Source organism: Microcebus murinus, chromosome 7, assembly GCF_040939455.1.
Source record: "Microcebus murinus isolate Inina chromosome 7, M.murinus_Inina_mat1.0, whole genome shotgun sequence".
Taxonomy (NCBI): Eukaryota; Metazoa; Chordata; class Mammalia; order Primates; family Cheirogaleidae; genus Microcebus; species Microcebus murinus.
In genome coordinates, this window is record NC_134110.1 from 62,856,012 (window position 1) to 62,879,834 (window position 23,823).

The window sequence follows — 23,823 nt, forward strand, 5'->3', positions numbered from 1 at the left end:
ATCTAAGCAGATCTACACCAATACTGAGCAGAATGGCTACTCACAGATCCTACAGGATATGGTTGCCATTGTCCTGTCCAATACCTGTGGCCCATGCATTGCTCAGTAGAACAGAAAGGACATAAGGAAGGGGGAGAAGAAAATAACTATCACTTCCTACAACAGGCACTTCACAGACACCACAAAGTGAACCCCAAGGCCCATGCCTCCATCAATCCACAGATAGTGTCATAGCCCTAGCCATTCCTGGCAGCATCAAGTTCAGCTCAGAGACTGACTTCCTGACAGGCAAGTATGGCAAGAAGTATGAACTGCAGGCTGCAGATGCATGTGAACTTTCTTAATCAGAGCTGACCCCAGGCAAGATAACTAACAGTACCTCCACCCCAAGGATATCAGTGGGTGGATATGAGCTCCACCAGCCAGAGCCTACAGTTCCTGGAGACTTTTGACAAGTGACATGGCAAAGAAATGGATGACCTGCAGATCCTCATAAAAATCAAAGGGAGGTATACCACTTGCCACATTGTGAAAGCTGGCATCTAGCTCAAGTTATGGGAGCACCTGTACAACATCTCCAACAACCTGCTGCTCATTGGTCCCATCGACATCGAACACAACAATGCCAACTCCATGAGCAATGCTGTCACCCAAGAGACTGTTACTACTACAAGAAACATAGCATCAGATGTATGATGATCAGAGATGAGAACCATGGCAAAGGTTCAAACTGGGAGCATACAGAACAAGAAATCTGCCACCTAGGGGCACTGGCCATCACCACCAAGAGCCACACCAGGATCTAGAAAACTAACCTCAAGAAACTAGTATGCTACTGCTTACTCTCACTGACCTGCCAAACCATATGATTCACCCCACGTGCAAGCTGACCATCCAAGGCCTGAAAGACTTTGCCCCTGGCAAGCCCCTCAAATGTATCATCAAACACTCTAATAGAATTCAAGAAACTAAGCTCATGAACTACAACCTTCAAGACACTGATTCAATGTTTCCATGCTGGCAGTGCTTTGAACAGAACAAAGGAGCTGTAGTAGTGAGGTTCATGCTCATCCAATCACCTGCCTGCCCACCCTGCTACCTGGACCCAGCTCTGTTGTCACTTAAAAATATAGTTCCACGTGTGTCCTGAGAATCAAATCTGATCCAGCTGTGGTGTCCTACTCTAAGATGGCATGGCCAGACATTACCCTCTTTCCCCTTCCCTTCACACACCTAGCGGTGTGTGTGTGTGGGGGGGGGGGGGTCGTGGTTCTTAAAACAATTTTTGGCCACTTGCTTTCCTGTTTTTAATTTGGTTCAGATCTTGGTCAGCTCTGTGTAACTCTATTCATTTTTGATGACAGGACTACCATCCAAACAGTTTTATCCTGTCTGATCATTTCACTGGTGACTAAAGGATTTTAAATAACCTTTTGTGCTTGCAAGGAAAGAAGCACAATTTAAAAAAAAATTGCACATATGAAATGGGGACAAAAAATAGCACAGACAATTCTAAGTAAAGAGTAAAGGTCAACATAGTTTGACCTACTGGCTGTTTTATATGGCTCACAGACTAAGAATGGTTTTAAAATTTTAATGGATTGGCAAAAAATCAAAAGAAAAAATATATACATAGCATGTGTATGGATGTGACATGTGAAAATTATATAAACTTCAACCAAACTTATCCCTTTACATAGCCCATGGTTGTTTTTGCATTACAATGGCAGAATTTGGTAGCTGCAACAAAGGCTATATGGCCTTGAAAGCCTAAAATATTTACCATCTGGTCCTTACAGAAACACCCAACCCCTGATTTTGAAAAAGAAGATTAAGGTGGACAGATTTGCTCTAGCAGATATCAAGCAATGTAACACTTCAGTAAGTAAGATGTCAGTATAAAAGTAAGTAAATGAAAAGGAAGCAGACTAAATGTCTCAGAAATTGAGTAATGCATACCTAGATATTTAATATATAGCAATGATGGCTTTACAAGTTAATAAAACAAGACACACTATTCAAGATATGGCACATGGAGAACAGGTAATCCAAATGAAGAAAAAACAGATTCCTACCTAACACCAAAGGGTGGGGTAGGGGAAACTCAAATCCTAAATATAAAGAGGAAAATTTGAAAATATTTTGAAAAAAATACAGCAGAATATATTAAAAATGTCAAAGTAGTAAAAGATTTCTTAAGCAAGTCATAAAAAGCCCAAACCATAAAGAAAAGATGGATAAATCTTTTTTAAAGACAGTCTTACCCTATTGCCCAGCCAAGATAGATAAATCTAAACACATTAAAATTGAAATTGTTTACACATCAAACCTATTGTATAAAAAATTAGAAAGCAAGCCACGATATATAATCAGGAAGAATTAGAATCCACAATAAAAAACTGCATAAACCAATGAGGAAAAAAACTCAGAAGAATACAAAGACGAATTCATTGAAGAGCAATACCTGAAAACCTGGGGTGAGGGGACAAAATAAACCTGCAATGACTTAACATTCAGATTAGCAAAAATTTTTAAGTCTGGGCCAGGTACAGTGGCTCATGCCTGTAATCTTAGCACTCTGTGAGGCCAAGGCAGGAGGATCACTTGAGGTCTGGAGTTTGAGACCAGCCTGATCAAGAGTGAGATCCGTTTCTCTATAAAAATAGAAAAAATTAGCCAGACATGGTGGCGGGTGCCTGTAGTCCAGGCTACTCAGGAAGCTGAGGCAGGAGGATGGCTTAAGCCTGGGAGTTTGAGGTTGCTGTGAGCTAGGCTGACGCCATGGCACTCTAGCCCAGGCAACAGAGCAAGACTCTATCTCAAAAAAACAAAAAAAGAATTCAGAAGTCTGGCAATGCCAAATATGGGTGAGGATGTGGTATGAAGCAACAAGAAATACCCTGTTATATACTGCTATGCTGCTATATCAGAGCAATTTGGCAACATCTAATGAAATAAAAGACACACCTACCCTACAAGTCAGCAATTTCAACCCAAGTATAAACCAAGAGAAATTCTAAAACAAATAACTAAAGAAATAGAGAATATACTTTGCCCAGATCAATGTTGTGGAGCTTTCCCCTGTGTTTTCTTCTAGTAGTTTTAGTTTTACATTTTATATTTTATTCTTTAACCTATTTTGAGTTGATTTTTGTACATGGTATGAGATAAGGATCCAATTTCATTTTTCTGTATGTGGAGAGCCAGTTTTTCCAACACCATTTTTTTTTTAAGAGACTGTCCTTTCCCCATTGTGTATTCTTGGCATCTTTGTTGAAACTCAATTGATTGTAAATGTATGATTTCACTTCAAGGGTTTCTTATCCTGTTCCATTTGTTGATGTTATTTGTTTCTATGCTACTACCATGCTGTTTTGATGACAAGCACTTTATAATACATTTTGAAATAAGAGAATGGGATGCCATCTAGCTTTGTTCTTTTTGCTTAAGATTGGTTTAGCTGTTCGGGGTCTTTTGTGAGTCAATAAAAATTTAAGAACTGTTTTCTCTATTTCCATGAAAAATGACATTGGAATTTTGATTATACTCAATCTGTAGATCACTTTGAGTAGTATGCATATTTTCCCAAAATTAATTGTATAAATCTATAAACACAGGGTATCTTTCTATTCATTTGTTTTCTTCCCTTTCTTTCATCAGTTCTATAGTTTTCAGAATGGTTTTATAATTATTAAATGATTGGGAAAAAAAGCCTTTCATTTCCTTAGCTAAATTTACACCAAAGTACTTTATTTTTTGCTAGTATTGTAAATGGGACTGTTTTCTTAATTTCCTTTTTAGATAGCTTGGTTTCAGTATATAGAAATGCTACTGATTTTTGTATGTTGATTTTGTATCCTGCAACTGAAAGTACAGGTAGCAACAATAAAAATAGACAAATAGGATGGTATCAGATTAAAAAGGACAGCAAAGGAAATAATTAACAAAGTGAAGAGACAACCCACAAAAATGAGAGAAAGTATTTGCAAACCATACATCTGATAAAGGGATAAAGGGTAAACATCTGAAATATATAAGGAACTAAAACAACTCAATAGTGAGAAAACAAATAACCCAATTAAAAATGGGCAAAGGACCTAAACATTTCTCAAAAGATGACATAAAAATGGCAAAAAAGTACATGAAAAAGTGCTCAGCATGGCTAATCATTAGGGAAATGCAAATTAAAACCACAACAAGATATCATCCCACACCTGTTAGAATGGCTTTTGTCAAAAAGATGAAAGATGAAAAGTATCAGTAAGGGTAAAAACAAAAAGAAACTGTTGTACTTTGTTGATGGGAATATAGTGCAGCCATTACAGAGAATGGTATGGAGGTTCCTAAAAACACTAAAACTAGAACTACTATATGATCCAGTAATACCACTTCTGGATATATATCCAAAGGAATTGTCATAGGAATATCTGCACTCTCAAGTTCACTGTAGCATTATTCACAATAGCCAAGATATGGAATCAAGTTAGGTGTCCATCAATAGATGAATGGATAAAGAAAATGTGGTATATATGCATAATGAAATACTAGTCAGCCCTTAAAAAAAGAAATATTGTCAATTCACAACAACATGAATGAACCTGGATGGCCTTATGCTAAGTGAAATAAGCCCAAGCACAAGAAGAAAAATACCATGTGATCTCACTTGTATGTGAATCAAAGGAAGCTGAACTCACAGAAGCAGATAACAGAATGATGGTTACCAGAGGCTGAATACAGGGAAGGAGAGAGTGAATAGGAAATTGTTGATCAAAGGATACAAAGTTTTAGACAAACAGGAGGCATAAGTTTGAGGTCTACTGCATAACAAATTGACTAAAGTCAACAATAATGTATTATATATTTTAAAAATGAGTAAATTTCAAATGTCTCAGCATAAAAAATAACAGGTGAACAAGGCAATGGATATATATTCTGCTTGATTTAATCATGCCACATTGCATGCATGTATTGAAACATACGTTGTACCGCATAAATGTATGCAATTATGACTTGTCAATGAAAAAATCATATCAATAAAAAATAGAGAATAAATATGCTTTGTAAAATTATTTTACCAAATACTAAAAATAACTAAATAATTAACAATAAAATAAAGAAATTGAGGGATATTCTATTCATAAACTTTGAATTACTGTGATTAGAGTTATAGGAATAAAAATTTTAAAATCTCACAAACTTCACAATCAATTAAAAAGCATGGCTGGGTGCAGTGGCTCACGCCTGTAATCCTAGGACTCAGAGAGGCCAAGGTAGGAGGATTCCTTGAGGCCAGGAGTTTGAGACCAGCCTGAGGAGAAGCAAGACCCCTCTCTACAAAAAATAGAAAAATTAGCCAGGCATAGCAGCACATGCCTATGCTCCCAGCTACTTGGAAGACTGAGGCAGGAGGATCACTTGAGCCCAGCAGTTTGAGGTTGCAGTGAGCTATGATGACATCACAGCACTCTAGCCCAGGCAACAGAGTATGACCCTGTCTCAAAAAAAAGCAATTTTCAAAAGAATACAAACCACAAGCAAACCAAAATACATAAAACAATGTGAAACAATATTTTTAAATGATACATACATATATACTTAAACTATAAAAGTGTACATAGACACAGGAATAATAATCACTAACTTCAGAATAGTGTCCAATTCTGATATGGGGGAATGGGAGAACAACATAATCAGGAAATTTAAAAATGGAGGCACAAATACTTTACTTTTTAAGCTGGATATTCATTTTATTATTCTCTATTTCTATGTCTGAAATATCTCATAATAGAAAGAAAAAGGAATTACCATTGATGTACCACAGATAGAGTGGAATGATATAAGTCTTCCTGTCATGAATCTCATTATTAATCAAAGGTATTAAAATGCTATCATGTAACCACTATGGGGAACAGCATGGAGTTTCCTCAAAAAACTAAAAATAGAATTACTATATGACCCAGCAATCCCACTGCTAGGTATATATCCAAAAGAAAGAAAATCAGCCTATCAACAAAATATCTGCACTCCCATGTTTAGTGCAACACTATTAACAATAGCCAAGATATGGAATCAACATTAGTGTCCATCAAGGGATGAATGGATGAAGAAATTGTGGTACATATACACAATGGAATATTATATATCCACAAAAAGAATGAAATCCTGCCATTTGAAACAACATGGATGGAACTGGAGAATGTTATGTTTAGTGAAATAAGCCAAGAACAGAAAGACAAATCTCACGTGTTCTCACTCATATGTGGGAACTAAGTATTAAAACAATTGATCTCATGGAGACAGAGAGTAGAATGATGCCTGACAGAGACTGGGTAGTGGAAAGGGAAAGAGAGGATAAAATGGGGATGGTTGATGGGTGCAAAAATATAGTTAGTTAGATAGAATGAATGATATTTCACAGCACAACAAAGTGACTATAGTCAACAAGTTATGGTATATTTTAAAATAACTAAAAGAATGGAATTGGAATATTCCAAATGTCAGAGTAGGAGACTGGGAGAGAGAGCTGAGACAGGATGCAGGGGTTGAAGATAGGGTGCAGGTGTTAAAGCAAACAACCCTGGGCTGATAAGTGCAGGCAATAACCAACTTGTCAACTATCTCTGTCACTTTACATGAACTTAAGCTAATTACAATATCATTCACATTGAACTTTTAACATTTCTCCACCCTTGAAATCAGTATGACAGTTCCAAGACAACCACATAAAGCAAGCATCCTCAAACTATGGCCTGTGGGCCACATGCGGCCCACCGAGGACATTTATCCAGCCCGCCCGGTGTTTTTGCTGCTGCTGCCTGTCCTGCTTAGCAGCTGACTTATCCCAGGCCCACAGTGCAAACGTGTGGAATGTGCCCTGCACTCTCCAACAGCCCTCCAATGGTCTGAGGGACACTGAATTGGCCCCCTGTTTAAAAAGTTTGAGGACCCCTGATAAAGTATAAAAATAAGAGGAATACAATTCTAGGAATTACTACCTGAATTTTTAGTAAAAGCCAACCCACTGGCCTTGAATATTCCTCCCCCCAATTAGGGAGACTACAAAAGATTTAAAATCACTTCTGCTCCGTACGGCTGCTCTCTTTCAAGCCTTCCTGCTCGCCTCCCTGAGACTGTACTTTTACTTTCAGTAAAAGCTTTCACTTGCTTGGCTTACGTGGTGCTTCTCAAAATTATTTTCTGTGACAAACACCAGGAACCTGGAAAAGATCTCCACTTGGAGGCCAATAACACTAACACAAAGAAATGATAAATACTTGAGATAATGGATACCTCAATTAACCTGATTTGCTTAATACACATCATATGCTTGTATCAAAACATCACAGGTACCCTTTATATACCAATAATAATTGAAAACTTAAAAATCCTTTTAAAAGAAAATTTTCATAGCTTGAAAGATCTACTAAATATGAAACTAATTAAAACACAAACTTCATGCAATATAAATAGATGTACTTACTTAGCACTAATCTTCGTGAACTTCAGATTTTTTGCTGACTTGCCCAAAATATCTAATTTGATTATATAAATTAAAGAAAACTGATAACAATTCATTTTTTGGTCAGAATCAGAATCTAATTTTAAAGTGAAATCAGACGTGGAAATTTTAATGTACCTCATGAAAAGAAAATAAGCAAGTTATTTAAACAATATCACATAAAATGTTAAATCACATTAAAAGTAAATAAAATGCCATCATGGTAACAGGCTCCATCAATTATTACAAAATACAGGAATGCCTGAGCTTCAGAACAATCACTACAATGAGGCATTAGATTTCAAAATAATCCTTTCATGTGATACTATTATATAAATGTCATAAGGTAATAAAATAGTATGACATATTATTTTCCTTAACTCACTCTAAAACTAAAGACCTAAAAAAAACTAAAGACCTAAATAAAAAGATCCTTGGGGCCGGGCGAGGTGGCTCACGCCTGTAATCCTAGCTCTTGGGAGGCCGAGGCGGGCGGATTGCTCAAGGTCAGGAGTTCGAAACCAGCCTGAGCAAGAGCGAGACCCCGTCTCTACTATAAATAGAAAGAAATTAATTGGCCAACTGATATATATATAAAAAAATTAGCCGGGCATAGTGGCGCATGCCTGTAGTCCCAGCTACTCGGGAGGCTGAGGCAGAAGGATCACTGGAGCCCAGGAGTTTGAGGTTGCTGTGAGCTAGGCTGACGCCACGGCACTCACTCTAGCCTGGACAACAAAGCGAGACTCTGTCTCAAAAAAAAAAAAAAAAAAAAAAAAGAAGTTCCTGATAAAGGAATCTTAGTTGCCCCAAAGTTATAAACTCAAGATTCTAGAATTAGGCTATAAATAGTACTGCTACATAGTCTGACAATTCTGTGGTCATTTAGCTTTTTTCACTGTAGTAACTACTGCAGTAAATGACTGGCATGTACTGCAAGGATAAGAAATGCTACTCAAAATGAACAAGGTTGATCCCTGAAGTAATGTTTTCTAAGCACTTTGCAGAACCAATCCAAAAATGGGTTAATATATACCATGTTTCCCTGAAAATAAGACAGGGTCTTATATTTTTTCCTCAAGAAGATACCCTAGGGCTTATTTTCAGGGGATGTGTTATTTTCTCCTCAAAGCCTCAGCTTGCAGCACACACAATATGGCCAGGATCTGACAGGGGAAACCAACCTTGTTGGTGGGGCTGCCCGCACCTTTCTGGTCAGCTCCAGGATAGTAGCTGTCATGATGGGGCAGATGAGAAGGGCTGCTCATCTTCTTTATCGCTGCACGATGAAATGCATAGGTTGTGCAGATACACTGCGTAGCCATGCCCATCACTAGGTCTTATTTTCGGGGGTAGGGCTTATATTGCGCAAATGCTTAGAAATTCTGCTAGTGCTTATTTTATGGGTAGGTCTTATTTTGGGGGAAACACGGTATTACAGAATAAAAACATTTACTCTAAACAGTGGTTCCCAAACAGTGGTGCCATGTGGCACTATCTGGAAATATTTTTGGTTGTCACATCTTAAACGGTTCTACAGATATCGAGTGGGCAGAGGTCAGGGATACTGTAACATATGTAAAATGTACAGGACAGAATTATCTGGCCCAAAATGTCAATTGTGCCACTGTCAAAAAATCCTGCTCTAAAGGAACACCAAACATCATCTATTTTACCTACTTAATTTTATTTACTGTTAGAATCACTGTGTTGCCATCTGTTATTAGAATCTGTCAAGATGATAAGACGCTATTTAGTGAAATCTCAGAGGAAATATAATCATTGCACAGAACAGGAAGATGAAAATCACTGAGAATGATTAGTGGTTATGTTTAACGTAATCCACTGCAGCTGATGGCTCACAAGGAAATCAGTTGCTTCAAAAATGAAACTGGCAGTAACACTGCAGAGATCAATTTTATTTATAATCTTGAACTAACAAGGTTTTTCCTCTTAAAGCAGATGGATTTCCTTGAACTACCTAAAACAAGCATTAGATGTCAAGGCAAAAAGAAAAAATGTAGAGACAAAATTTTGATCAGCATTCCCTAAAGCAATTTTTTCAAAACAAAATATATAGACCACGCTGCTCTTCCATAATACCTTAAAATATATCTTTTTGAAATTAATGGTCTTTCATTATACTAAACACATGCTTGAAAATACCATTGATTCTAATACACAGTAGCTTTTTACTGAAATGAATCATTTTTTTCAGAATATGCCCAAACTAAAATATAGGATTTATACCTCTCAAAACTATACTAAGAGAATTAAAATTTTATTCAATATATTTCACATAAAAACTGGAAAGATAATATAAATACTTCAAATGTCTACAATCTAAGAATAGCCAAACTGGGTGGAATCTTGGAAATCATCATGAGCTAGATTTCTCAAAGAAGGGTACTCACATTCATATGTATATACAGTGGTAAGCCAAGAAGTTTTCAAATGAGAAAATAAGCACAGTAGGTCTTAATAAATGAACAACTTAACCTAATAACTAGGGGGAACACAGGCTATATTAAAACAACGCATTTTAGAATAGAACACCAAAATTACATAAAATTGTAATCTAAAATAAGAGACATCAAATAGATTTTCCTTTCTTGGCCAGTTGCTTTGGGCTAGAATTGTCAGATGTTTGAATTCACACTCTTCCTCTACTGGGGAATGTAGATGGACAAGTTGAGAACTCCTCAGAGTATGTCAAAGAATATATGATTTGATCTAAAATACTTGAACTGATTGAAAAACAAATTAACTGTTCCCTTAGTTAAAATTTAGCACCTTCTCTTATAAGACACCTATATCATCATCAGAGTTAGAAATAGTGAGGGTTCAGGTTCCACTAAACCTTGCAGGTTGCTGTTTGTCTTTGCTTCTCTTAACTTCATATCTGTCTTCCTATCTTGACTTCCTGCCTTGCTGACTTCAGGCAACAGAGCCAAGCACGGAAGAAATAACTACACAGACTGTTTTATTAATAAAAGTTCCCATAATTGAGCATGGAGGAATCTTTATAATAATCCGTTTTATGTATATCTCCTAGTAGTTTTACTTCTCTGATAAAATCTTAATTGATACAGAATTTTTGTAAGGTATATTTTATGCACTGTTTGAGAATATTCTATTATGTCATACATCAAGAAAAAACAGGATAGGTAAGACTCATGAGAAATGTTAACCACAGATAGTAAGTAAACTAATATCTTATGAGATTCAGGTAGAACTCATATAATGTCTTAGGGACTAACCAAAATAGCTTATGAAACATAAGTAGAATTCGTAAAATGTGTTAAATATACATAGCAAGTTATTCATCTATAAGGAGGGTTGGTGGGAAAGAGAGAAACTAAAATACATAAACATTCCATGCCACAGAATTCAGGAAGTGTGGTCCTTCCATCCCACTTGCACGGCAGCCTACATGTGGTGACTACCCCTCTCTATCCTCTTGTTTCTACCTGAGTGCTTTCCATCCTGCTTCTACAGTATCCTAAGTGTGTTGACTACCCTATCTCTATCCTCTTGCTTCTACTTTGTGTTCTGATTAATCTTGACTGTGCTCTGATATAAATTTTTACATTTATTCAACTTGCCACCTTCTCTATAGGGTTACTGATTTATTGAATATCTTGGAAGCAAATCCTTAACAAGAACTTTTATTTTAAGGTAAAATTGCTATATGATGATTTTGATAACCTGAGATTTTGTGGAAAAGGTTATGTATGACACTGTGACAGTACTTAAAACTGTTCAAACACTAAACTAAAAATATTGATGACTTTATCATATTAAGTAGAGAAAATCTGAAATAAACAGAGTTTTGACTTTTTCATTCCTCTTTATTTCTCCAGTGTTTCACTTCTATTATAGGACATCTAAAATTTATCAATCTTCAAGACATTTATATCAACTTTCTCTTAATTCACAATATGTGGAGCTCAACACATACAGATGGCCCTCCATATCCATGGGTTCTTCATCTATGGATTCAACTAACTGCAGATCAAAAATACTCAGGGAAAAAAACAGATAGTTACATTTATATGGAAAACATAAGAATTTTTTCTTCTTGTAATTATTCCCTAAACAATAAAGTATAATTATTTCCATAACATTTATACTGTATTTGGTACTATAAGAAACTTAGAGGTGACTTTTTTTAATACAGTAGGTTTAATACAGTAGGCACAGGTTATATGCAAAAACTACAGCATTTAATATAACACACTTGAGCATCCTTGGATTTTGGTATAAAATTCATACCAACTAAGAGCTTTTAATGTTATTGGGACAATAGTGATTTCTTCAAAGAAATGTAAGGACATGAAACTGAAAAGATTTATATAACTATCAAACCCTATAGAAGATTCTATTGGTTCCCCTCCAATAGCCACTCTCCCCTTCTTCCATCTCAATAGAATCCCAATTTTATTCAGGAATCTAGAAGCTAGTGCCACGTTCACTAAAGGGTCCAAGTTATTTATGGCAAACCTATTCCTCCTGACTGGTTCAAGAACCAGAACTGAAGCAAATCAATGCATGACATTCCATGGCAATTCTTATTGGTTCAAAGGTAGGCATGTGGCCTAATTTGGCCCAACTGCACTGAATGAAAGAAGAGTTTTTCATTACATAGATAGAAGTCTGTTTCTGTCTATACGGCATACACAGAATTTAATTTATAGAAGTTTCTTATTCTCAAGGTAATATTTCTTGAAACTAACAAATTAAGATTTTGTAAGAAAATTATTAAAGCTAGTAAAGAGAAATTAGACTGGTAAGTATGAGCTATTTCAAATATTTCAGAAAATACTTTTTACAACTATGGATACAGTTAATATATTAAATATATTAAGTAAATACTGTACACTAGTGTGATAAATGATATATTTGTAAGACACAAATAAATAGATAAAATTTATTTTATCTCTTTAATATGGAGGGAACCCATGGAATACTTAATTACTACAGTATTTAGCTTTAAATCTGGCTGATGATGAAATCAGTCTCACCATATATTTTAACAAAATCAACCATTTAAAAATAGATGAATTTTTAATGTGTATCCATTGACTGTTCTTTTGAACTATCTTCACGTTTTAACACATGCCAGAAGTAGCTTGGTTTTGTCCTATTTGTTCTTCCTTTTGTAATCATAGGATTCTGGCCAAGAAAGAAAGTAAATGCCGGCCGGGCGCGGTGGCTCACGCCTGTAATCCTAGCTCTTGGGAGGCCGAGGCGGGCGGATTGCTCAAGGTCAGGAGTTCGAAACCAGCCTGAGCGAGACCCCGTCTCTACCAAAAATAGAAATAAATTAATTGACCAACTAAAAATATATATACAAAAAAAAAAAAAAAATTAGCCGGGCATGGTGGCGCATGCCTGTAGTCCCAGCTACTCGGGAGGCTGAGGCAGTAGGATCGCTGAGCCCCGGAGATTGAGGTTGCTGTGAGCTAGGCTGACGCCACGGCACTCACTCTAGCCTGGGCAACAAAGTGAGACTCTCTCTCAAAAAAAAAAAAAAAAAAAAAAAAACAAAGAAAGTAAATGCCTTAGGAATTTATGTATATACAATTTTAATTGTATTATCCTTTCTAGATATTATAAATCAGAATTTATTCCATATTAGAAAATTTTAATTTCTCAAGTTCCTTTTTAATACTTACAAGAATTATTTTAGATCAAGCTGACAATTTCCATTTTTGAGAAAATTACTTTTACAAACTAATCTGCTTTCAGCCAAATAGGTAGAAAGAAATTCGGCCTTATTTTTTTCATAAACTCTTTACTTACTCAGCAATTAGAAAAATTTCACATGCCAACAGATATTATTTTAGCAGTTCTGAGGCTTAGAATCTAGTTAAAAAGCAAAACATACATCTTAACTATAAAATGTAAATAATACAAATTCATTCACTCAATATACACTGAGAACCTTTTGCATATGCCCAGGTTTATGCAATCTTTTCTCAACCAGGGTTCCTCATTTCAACCACAAAGCATGGAAAATTTGAGTGACTATCTTCTCAATTCTCCCAAGTATGTTACATAATTATTATTCTATGCACAAGACAGAAGGGAACTCAATAGAAAATGGCTACAAAGGAATACTGAAGAGTAAGATATAATTTTAGCTTTCAATAAGCCAGTTGCTAACATAAATAATGAAATCATTAAGGTACAACTATGGAAGCACTGAAGAATGACCCCCCCCAAAACCATATCCTATGAGAAACAAATAATTTAATGAGGGCAAAACCCCAAAAAAGGAAAAATTATTTTGGTTAAGATAGTAAGCACCTTGAAAGGAATGCATGATTTAAATATCTGTAATGTAGCTATTCAGGGATGAAATAAAAATATAAGAAGAACTGACAGGCTTTCATATAAAGACACAACCAGGAAATTGGCTGATACTTGAAAATTGATATAATTTCCACCCCAAAATGATCTCTTCTCTAAGAGGAACTAACAAAAACATCTTGACTAGGCCCTCACTGATCATGGAAAATGATGTTAAGAAAACTGAATCATAACTCTCCCTGAGATACCAGATTTATGTTGAGTAACTGTGGTCCCCAAACACCAGCCAGTCCACCACCTGTTAGAAACTGGGCTACATAGCAAGAAGTGCCAGCGAAACTTCATCTATATTTACAGGCCTTCCACATCCCCATCGCAGGCAACACAGCCTGAGCTCTGCCTTCTGTCAGTTCGGTAGCGGCATTAGATTCTCATAGGAGCACTAACCTTACTGTAAACTGCGCATGGGACGGATCTAGGCTGTGTGCTCTTTATGAGAATCTGATGCCTGATGATCTGAGGTGGAGCTGAAGCGGAGATACTAGTGCTGGAGAGCAGCTGTAAATACAGATTACCATTAGCAGAGGTTTGACTGCAGAGAACATAATAAATCAGTTGCTTGCAGACTCATATCAAAACCCTATCAGTCAGTGGCAAGTGACAATGTAATAATAATAGAAATAAAGTGCATAATAAATGTAATGCACTTGAATCATCCAGAAACCATGTCCCCCTGCCCCCAGTCTGTGGAAAAATTGTCTTCCATGAAACCGGCCCCCGGTGCCAAAAAGGTTGGAGACTGCTGTTGAATAAGATTTTAGCCTGAGGCCAAGTGCTGTGGCTCATGTCTATAATCCCAGCACTTTGGAAGGCCAAGGCGGGAGGATAGCTGGAGACCAGAAGTTTGAAACCAGCCTGGGCAATATTGCAAGACTCTGTCCTTACAAAAAATTTTTTAAAAATTAGCTGAGCACGGCAGTGCCTACCTGCAGTCCTAGCCACTCCAGAGGCTGAGGAGGAAAGATTGCTGGAGCCCTGGAGTTCAAAGTTGCAGTGAGCTATGATCACATCACTGCGCTTCCAGCCTGGGAGACAGACTGAGACACTATCTCTTAAAAAAAAGATTTAGCTCAAGCTATACATATACACAAATTAGAATTACTTTCCTAAGGTTGCTTTTAATAATAAATTTTACAATATTGCTTTTAAGACATAGGTATCTTCTACTTTGGGAGACAATATTCTAAAGAATAAATGAAGTAAAAAATGAATTTGGTTTGTTTTAGTAAGTTATATATGATAAAGTTGCAGAGGTTGAAACATTTGAATTTCATCTGATAGTCACTACAGGTTTTTAAATGACGAAATCAATTGGGCAATTTATAGGGAATGAATGAAAGAAGGCGGCAAAATTAGCGAGAGAACATTCTGTGATTAATACTGAGAATATAGTCTAAAGTAGGGTAAAGTGGCAATAAAAAGCAAGGGATGAATTTAAGAGAATCTCAAAACAGTATTTTTAAGACTTGTTAACTAATTAGGTAAGTAGTAAAGGTAAGTATAGATTAAAACATGTCATTAGCCATTTGAGAATAACAATACTAGCTTATTCGGGAACTAAATGAAAAGGAGAATGGCTAATAAAAGAGTTTTAAATTTTATTTAAGAGATATCCTTTTTTGTTTGTTTTCTTTTTCTTTTTTTCCTTTCTCTTTCTTTTTTTTATTTTTTTTATTTTTTAGAGACATTGTCTTGCTCTGTTGTCCAGGCTGGAATGCAGTGGTGCAACCATAACTTACTGCAGCCTTGAAGTCCGAGCCTCAAGCAATCCTGTCACGTCAGCCTCCTGAGTAGCTGGGAATACAGGCATGAGCCACTGTGCCTGGTTAAAAGATATTTTAATATGATTATACAGTGGGGGGAGAAAGGAGAGCCTTTAATTAAAAGTAAAATATCAAAATATAACAAAACAATTGTTCTCAAAACCATGTATAATCTTTGCAACCAGATGTAAACCCACAAAGCTGCTTACAATAAATATAGTAACAAGTCTTAAAATTCTAAAAAAATCTATAAACAATCAGTCCTATTCTTTTGTAACAATGGTCCCGAACCTTTTTGGCACCAGAGACAGGTGTCATGGAAGACAATTTTTCCACAGTCCAGGGGTGGGTGGGGGGCAAGGGCAAGAAAGGAGTAACTCAGGCAGTGATGCTGGCAGAGCCATGGGGAGCAGGGAAAGGCTGTAAATACAGATGAAGCTTTGCTCCCTAACTCGCTGCTTACCTCCTGCTGTGTGCCACCCCCCTCCCTGTTTCCTAAGTTTCATGTAAGACAATTTTTTCCATGGATCCGGGTGGGGGTAGGCAGGTGCAGTGGAGCTCCGTGGCCCAGTCCCTAATTGGGGAATTCAACTTTAGAATATGAGATACAAGGTAATCTATACTCATGTGCTTTATCATTTGAAATACACAAAAACTTTGAAGATATACTTTAAACTCAATACCCTTTAAATTAAATAGCTATATGTGTGGCTTTCAGATTTTCTTAGGCACAGAACACTTTCTTTTTTTCCAAACAAAATCTCACAGGGTAGCCTAGTAAATAAATCAGAGAAAAAAAACAGAGCTACTTTGATAGGACCTACATGTGAGTATCCAGAGCCCCACCCCCATGGCAACTCCTAGAAATCTTTGGTCTCTGAAAAGCAAAGTTTTAAAATAAAATTAAATGGAAAAGATAATATAGTATATTGCCTTGGTCCAGTGGAATGAAATCTGCACAACACTAAAATTATATTAGTTATCTGATTGACAGATTAAAACATTTAAGTGTAGCAGGCAGTACTTTAAAGCTGAATAGAATAAAAAGCCTAATATTTGGTTAGAGGAAGTAGGTATTCAATAATTATTTACTTCAACAGTTTCAAAAAGTGAAAATTATCAGGAGAGATTGCACTAGCTTAACTTTAATTACTTTCCCATGTTCATACCACTGTTGGCCTTCTAACCCTAAATTTCAGAAACAGTTTGATCAATTGCTGAGTTAAAAAGATCTCCTACTGCTTTTATCTTTTAGTAAAGCTACTGTCTACAAATACCTCCCCCAAGAATCATGGAATATGAACTATAGGATGTCTGGATATCCAGCTTATGTCTGGATACTCCAGCCTGCATTCATTACTTTACCCCATTAACATTCCACGCTGGGAGTCCTTTGCCAGTTTTATGAGGCGAAACCACAAAATGTCAGGTTAACAAAATCCTCACACAGTAATTTCACCTTAAAATAATGCCTGTCAAAGACTTGCTTCCAAGATATTCAATAAATCACTAACTCCATAAAGCAGGTTGCAAGTCAAATAAATGCAAAACTTAGCATCAGAGCACAATCAAGATTAATCAAAACACAAGCTGATTATTTAGAATGAAGAGTACAGCAATATGATTTCAAGTGTACCAAGTAGCCCATCTCAGTTTTTATGTGCTTACAGTTATATTTAACCAAACTCTATATTGCTACCATTTCTAATCATTTAGATACTTGATTTGACACAGCATGATATAATGAGTTTTGGGGATATGAACATACTGGTTTGATTCGTGGTTCTGCCACTCATTAGCTATATGTCTTTAAGGTGGTTAATAAACCGTCTTGCAATATCTAGGCCTAAACCTGTTCTCAATGTAAAAATGAAGAAATTATTTCATTATTGGGCTATTCTCAGTTTTAACAGATATAAAAAAAAAAAAAGCACCAAAAATAATGTGTGCTAATAGTAAATGTTCATTAATTGTCAGTTTCACTCCATCTATCCTTTGTTGACATAGAAAATTGCCAACTTTAGTTAACAGTCACATTTCAAACTCTCTGTGCTCTAAGGCAACCATTCCCAACTTTTTTGGCACCAAGGACTGGTTTCATGGAAGACAATTTTTCCACAGACTGGAGGGTAGTGGGATGGTTTTGGGATGATTCAAGTCCATTACATTTATTGTGTACTTTATTTCTATTATTATTACATTGTAATATATGATGAAATAATTATACAACTCACCATAATGTAGAATTTAATGCCGCCCTGATCTGACAGGAGGCGGAGCTGAGGCAGTGATGTGAGCGAAGGGGAGGGGCTGTAAATGGCTGTGAATACAGAGGAAGCTTCACTCACTCGCTTGCTGCTCACCTCCTGCTGTGTGGCCCAGTTCCTAACAGGCCATGGAAGGTGGATCCTGTCTACCCCACCATCTAGGCTGATGATCACAGTCATTACCAGTATTTGGCTCTCTTGTGACAATTATTAAACTGTGTTGGATAAGTACATTCTAAGCAATTATCTTTAAGTAGAATAGGCTTTGTTTAAATATATCTTTAGACTCTCTTGTTGACCATGCTACAGACCTTCTGAAGAAGCTTCACAGTGGAGTCAAACTACTCAGGAACTGCCAAAATGGACAGAAAATAATCTCAGCAAATCCTGAAACCCACATTCTATTGCAAGCTGTGAAACTAGTTGCCTCAGAGCTCCCTCATTAAATAACACATTAACTATTTATTGAGTAAATAGTGGGTATCAGCCATTATGACTTTCTCAGAACTGTCATCAAGATGTGGAGAGGATGGCCACTTTTCCAGGCCTGAGACTATCTCTACCAGAAAAATGGGTAGGAAAGGTGATGTCCCCAAAGAAAATAATAGTCTAGGAAATTGACATGAGAGGTCAAATTCATACTGTCCAGCACTAGTTTCCCAAAGGAAAGTAATTCATACTCTGTTCTATACTTTTGTGATAAAAAAATTATTTATATAGGTCATTTTAATAACCTTTATGACTAAATATAGGAGGCAGGAGATAACATATATCAGAGAGAACTATCAAGGAATTAAAACAAACATGTTTAAGAACTACTGCTATATGTTTTCACTGTGCCCTTGTTTACTCCTAATGATAATTATTGTTTTTCTTTGAATCCACTCTAATTTCTTCAACTTCGTTTATAAATGGAAACAACAAAACGGAAGAGGGTAAGAAATCAATATAAGGTTCTTACAATATCTAAATCTTTGCTTGTTTATGCTTCTCATTTCCAGTAAAAATTACACAAATTTTTGACACAGACATGTAGACTGCATTCATATTACATTCCCAGTTCAACATGTAAAGAGCATTCATGCTTTCAATCTCATAAGCAAAAAAACCTAAAAAAATGATTAATATTAAAAATTGAACTAAAAAACTACAATTACTGTTCACATTAGACCAGATGATGACCAACCCTCAAATTAAAAATGTACTTGTATTTTCCTCTTCCATTCTTTTATTTGGGCAATTTTTTTTCATATGCAAAATTATATTTATAAATGCAGAGGAACATAAAGACCAGCAGCATATTCTTGGGTTCTCAAATGCCCACAAAACAATCAGAATCTCTACTTAAGAAAAAACTGCTACCCTTAATTAAGTGAAAATATTAGTGATGTAATAAAACAGAAAGCTGATGAATTAGTTTGATTTTACTAACTGAATAAATTTTAATAGCTATTTCAGTGATACAGGAGCATTCAAGCATCCCATAAAAAAGACAGCTATTTTGCTCTGTCCTATTAGTAAACAAGCAGTCAATAACAAATGGCTCTAGGAAAAGAACAAAGTTATATAAAGAAAGACAAAAATAAGGACACACATGGGGGCTGCTCTTCAGAAAGATACAATTAAAGGAGCACATAGTCTTTAACCATAAACAAATAGATATCTAATTTTATTGTGTTCTCTAACACCTGAGAACGGCTTGTTTGGCTTTCTATAATAATTGTGACACAAAAGGCAAAAAGAGTCTTCCCAGGAATTTACACTTTGATGCAGCAACTCAAGAAGCTTGAAAGTGTCACCTTTCTTGCATATACAAAAGAAGTCTAAGTATTGAAATTCCTAAGTTTTGAAATTTGAGTTGCAAAGAGATAGGAATGAGATTAAATACAACTATGTATTATGATTAAATTTTAATCTGCTCAGTAACCCACATCACATTTCTCATATACTAAGAGTTAAATGGTCCATAAGCTTACTAAGTAAAAAAATGTCATTTGTAAGTAAAGTGAAATTACAAATGCTATTCAAATGCAAATTTACAATTCACCTTCTGAGCTCTGAAAAAGGAATAAAACATTTCTTTAATATAAGTATAAATAATAATAGACAAAACTATTATAATGTTTTATAAGGGAAAAAAACCAAGTCCATTATCTGTTATAATACATAGTCACCTATTTTCATTATTTAAGCATATTTATAAAATTGTACATAAAATAATTTTTGGTTTCTAAAACAACCTAAAATCATTTGAATCAATCTGATTTAGAACCTGATAGATTTTTAGTAATTTTACAGAATGTTCCAGAATTTAACTTTGCTAATACAATCTGTAACTGTTAACTAGACATTTTTCTTGCGTAAGTGACTAAATGTTCACTTAAGAAGACAACTGTTGCTTAAATCAGATGAATACTAAATATTTATTTAGTTTTAAAGATTTCAGCATACACTGGCTCAACACCAAACTTAAACTCTGAGTTACCAAAGGTCAAGGGCAAACAGATTGCAAAATCAGCAATATTTGAACCAAACGTGACCCAGAGGAATAAAAGGAAGAGAAAGAAGTTAGAAAAGTTTATCTTTTTTACACTGTAAATATAAAAGCAAAGTGACACCTTTAAAAACTTGTTCCCAATAATTATCATATATTTATGTTAATTAGAATTTTAATAAACATCTATTTGAGGAAAATCTCAATATTTGTAAAGTTCACTATTGTATAAAACATAGACCAGCACTTACAGATTAAATGCATCCTTTTAAAAATAATTTTATAAAGGAAAACTAGAGTCCCTTCTAACATTTTCAAAGTAATAAGTCTCATTAAAATCACAAGAAGTGAGGGAATCAAGATGGCGGACGAGAAACACCGCCACACAGAGGGTCTCTGCAGAAAAGATAGATTCTAGCAGAAATTATAAGAAAGAAGCAAGAAGACAAGCCTACATCAGACGAGGGTCAGAAGGAGGAGTACCTGAGACCACGGGAGACTCCATAGGAGGACGTTCTGGAGGAGAACTGGAAGCTGAGACCACCGGAGCAGCCCGGAGACCAGCACTTCGGAAGGGTAGGTGGATTTGCCGTTTCCCCTCCCCTGCATCTCGGACTGCTGGTGGACTCCCAAGCTGGTGGAGAGACCTGCGGACACCAGCCCAGCGACGGCCGCTGCCAGTGAGCAGTAAGCCAGTAGCGGACCCAGCACAAAGATCCCAGCTCCTTCAGGGCACCTCCGTGTGCACAGACCCCGGCCTCGTGGCAGACGCCATATTGTCTCCTTCTCCCCTCCCTCAACCCCACCCGTGGCTGCCCAGAGAGACAATACAGCCACCAGCCGGAGGCACCTACAGGGAATGGCACCTTCCCTTTTGGGGCCCTAGAGCTGACTAAGGGGAACTCAGACTGTGAGCTCTCTACTCGCCAGCCATCCCAGGTGCTGCTGGCATGGTGATCCCAGGAGAATGGGGCAGACCCTGAGGCAGAGAGACATAGACCCAGCATGGGCTCCCTGTGGGTGAACTGGGACTGGAACTCCGCTCCCTGGTGGGGATATAGTTTGAACTCTGGGACCCAGAAGTCGGACCTGCAGACCAGATCCTGTGCACCAAGGTCTCGCATTGCCTGGGGCACAGAAGGGATATATGTGAACAGCCTACTGAGGTGTGTGTGCCTTCAGGGGCAGATCAGCCTCCTAGAGGGCAACCCTCCTCCCAAAAGGAGGCCATGCGCCCAGCCCAGGTGGCGTTCCTGCACAGGGAAGCTCTCAGCGGGATTCACAGACAAGGGAGGCCCAGTAGCGTGTGGTTTGGCCTGCTGGAAGAGGCCCAGGAGTATCTGCGGAGTTGGGAGCATGGAAATAAGCGAGGCTCACTCCAGATTGTGGGTCTCAGACAGCCATACCCCATATATAGACTCTCTGACTGAGCGGGGCCATTCCAGCCCCTCCCTGACAGCTTCTCCTGAAAGCAGAGAACAGAACTTTGACCTCTGCTAACAACATTGGTAGTGCCTGAAGGCAGGCTTACCCAACCCAGCTCCGCCCAGACTCTCTCTAAGACCAGTCCTCACTGAGGGGGAGAAAAGGACACACCTGGAAGTCCCAGGGCCCCACCCACCACCTGAGGCAATAGAGTGCCCCTCTACAGGAACAAGAGCTGATAAGAGGACACAAAAACAATAGCATAGCTTGTTCCTCCAAGCAAGCACCACCTACTGACAGGGAGGACATCCTGCACACCCTTTTCACAGCACTGACTGACTCATTATACAGGGAGAGGTCAAATCTCACCCACAGACACCACCTACTGGCTCAGAAACTAAACAAGACGTGTAAATACCCAAACAAAAACCTAAAGAAGAGAAACAACAACTGATCGACATGGGAAGAAATCAGCGAAGGAACTCAGGAAATATGAAGAACCAAACGGAAAACACACCCCGAAAGAGGAGCACCAGCCCCCTAGAAACGGACACCAAACAAAATCAGGCACCCAAAATGACAGAAGAGGGATTTCGTATGTGGATCATAAGAACACTGACGGACCTGCAAGAACAACTCAATAACCAACACAAAGAAACCACCGAAAGCCTCCAGGACCTAGAACAAAAGTTCACTAGAGAAATAGACACAATGAAGAAAAGTTTAACTGAACTCCTGGAAATGAAGAATCAATTCAGGGAACTACAAAATACAGTGGAAAGTCTCAAGAACAGAGTAGGTCAAACAGAAGAAAGAATCTCACAGATGGAAGATAACACCCTCCAACTAAATAAAACAGTCACAGAGATAGAGCAGAGAAACAAGAGAAAAGAGCAAAGCCTACAAGAGATGTGGGATTATGTGAAGAAAGCTAATGTGAGGGTCATAGGGTAACCAGAAGGGGAAGAAGACAACACTCAAGGGTTGGACAAGCTATTTGAAGATATAATAGAGGAAAATTTCCCAGGCCTTGCTCAAAATCTCGATATACAAGTTCAAGAAGCTCAGAGGACCCCTGGGAGATTCAATGCTAACAGGAAGACGTCACGACATGCAGTCATCAGACTGACCAAAATATCAACTAAAGAGGCCCTTCTAAGAGCTGTAAGACGAAAGAAGCAAGTGACATACAAGAGAAAGCCAATTCGAATAACACCAGACTTCTCTAACGAGACTTTACAAGCAAGGAGATACTGGGGCCCCATTCTCACTCTTCTGAAACAAAACAATGCCCACCCGAGAATCTTATTCCCTGCAAAACTAAGCTTCGTATATGAAGGAGAAATAAAGACATTCACAGACAAGCAAAGTCTCAGAGAATTCACCAAGACAAGACCAGCCCTACAATGAGTACTCAAAACAGTGTTACGCACAGAACATCATAATAAAAACTCTAGAATATAAAAGCAACCAAACCCCAAAGATTAAAGGCCAGATAATGCAATGGCTCAAGAGAGAAATCAAGCAACAACATCCAACCCAACAGAATGAACAGTAATCTACCTTACCTATCAGTTCTCTCAATAAATGTGAATGGCTTAAACTCTCCACTCCAGAGACATAGGCTGGCTGAATGGATAAGAAAATACAGTCCAAGTATATGCTGTCTTCAGGAAATACATCTAACCAGCAAGGATGCATATAGACTAAAAATAAAAGGATGGAGATCAATATTTCAAGCAAATAGAAGCCAAAAGAAGGCTGGCGCGGCAGTTCTAATTTCAGACGATTTAGTTTTTAAAGCAACAAAAGTAGTGAAAGACAAAGAGAGTCATTATATAATGGTAAAGGGCACAGTTCAACAAGAAGAGATAACAATTTTAAATATATATGCACCCAACTTAGGTGCACCCAGATTCATAAAGCAAACCTTACTGGATCTAAGGAAATGGATTAATAGCAACTTCATAATCACCGGAGATTTCAACACCCCACTGACGG

At 37.2% G+C, this 23,823-nt stretch overlaps 1 protein-coding gene across 7 annotated transcripts in view; it reads right to left on the reverse strand.

Annotated features, from left to right (window-relative positions):
- VPS13B (vacuolar protein sorting 13 homolog B) overlaps nucleotides 1–23,823 on the reverse strand; it is a 761,111-nt gene that overhangs the window by 447,396 nt on the left and 289,892 nt on the right. The window contains exon 20 of one of the 7 annotated variants that reach the window (XM_076005129.1): nucleotides 15,613–15,695. The exons of the other annotated variants lie outside the window; for them this stretch is intronic. Within the exon in view, the coding sequence (XP_075861244.1) occupies nucleotides 15,652–15,695 (44 nt within the window). The 3' untranslated portion in view covers nucleotides 15,613–15,651. The remainder of the gene's footprint in view (nucleotides 1–15,612; nucleotides 15,696–23,823) is intronic. 7 annotated transcript variants of the gene reach the window in all.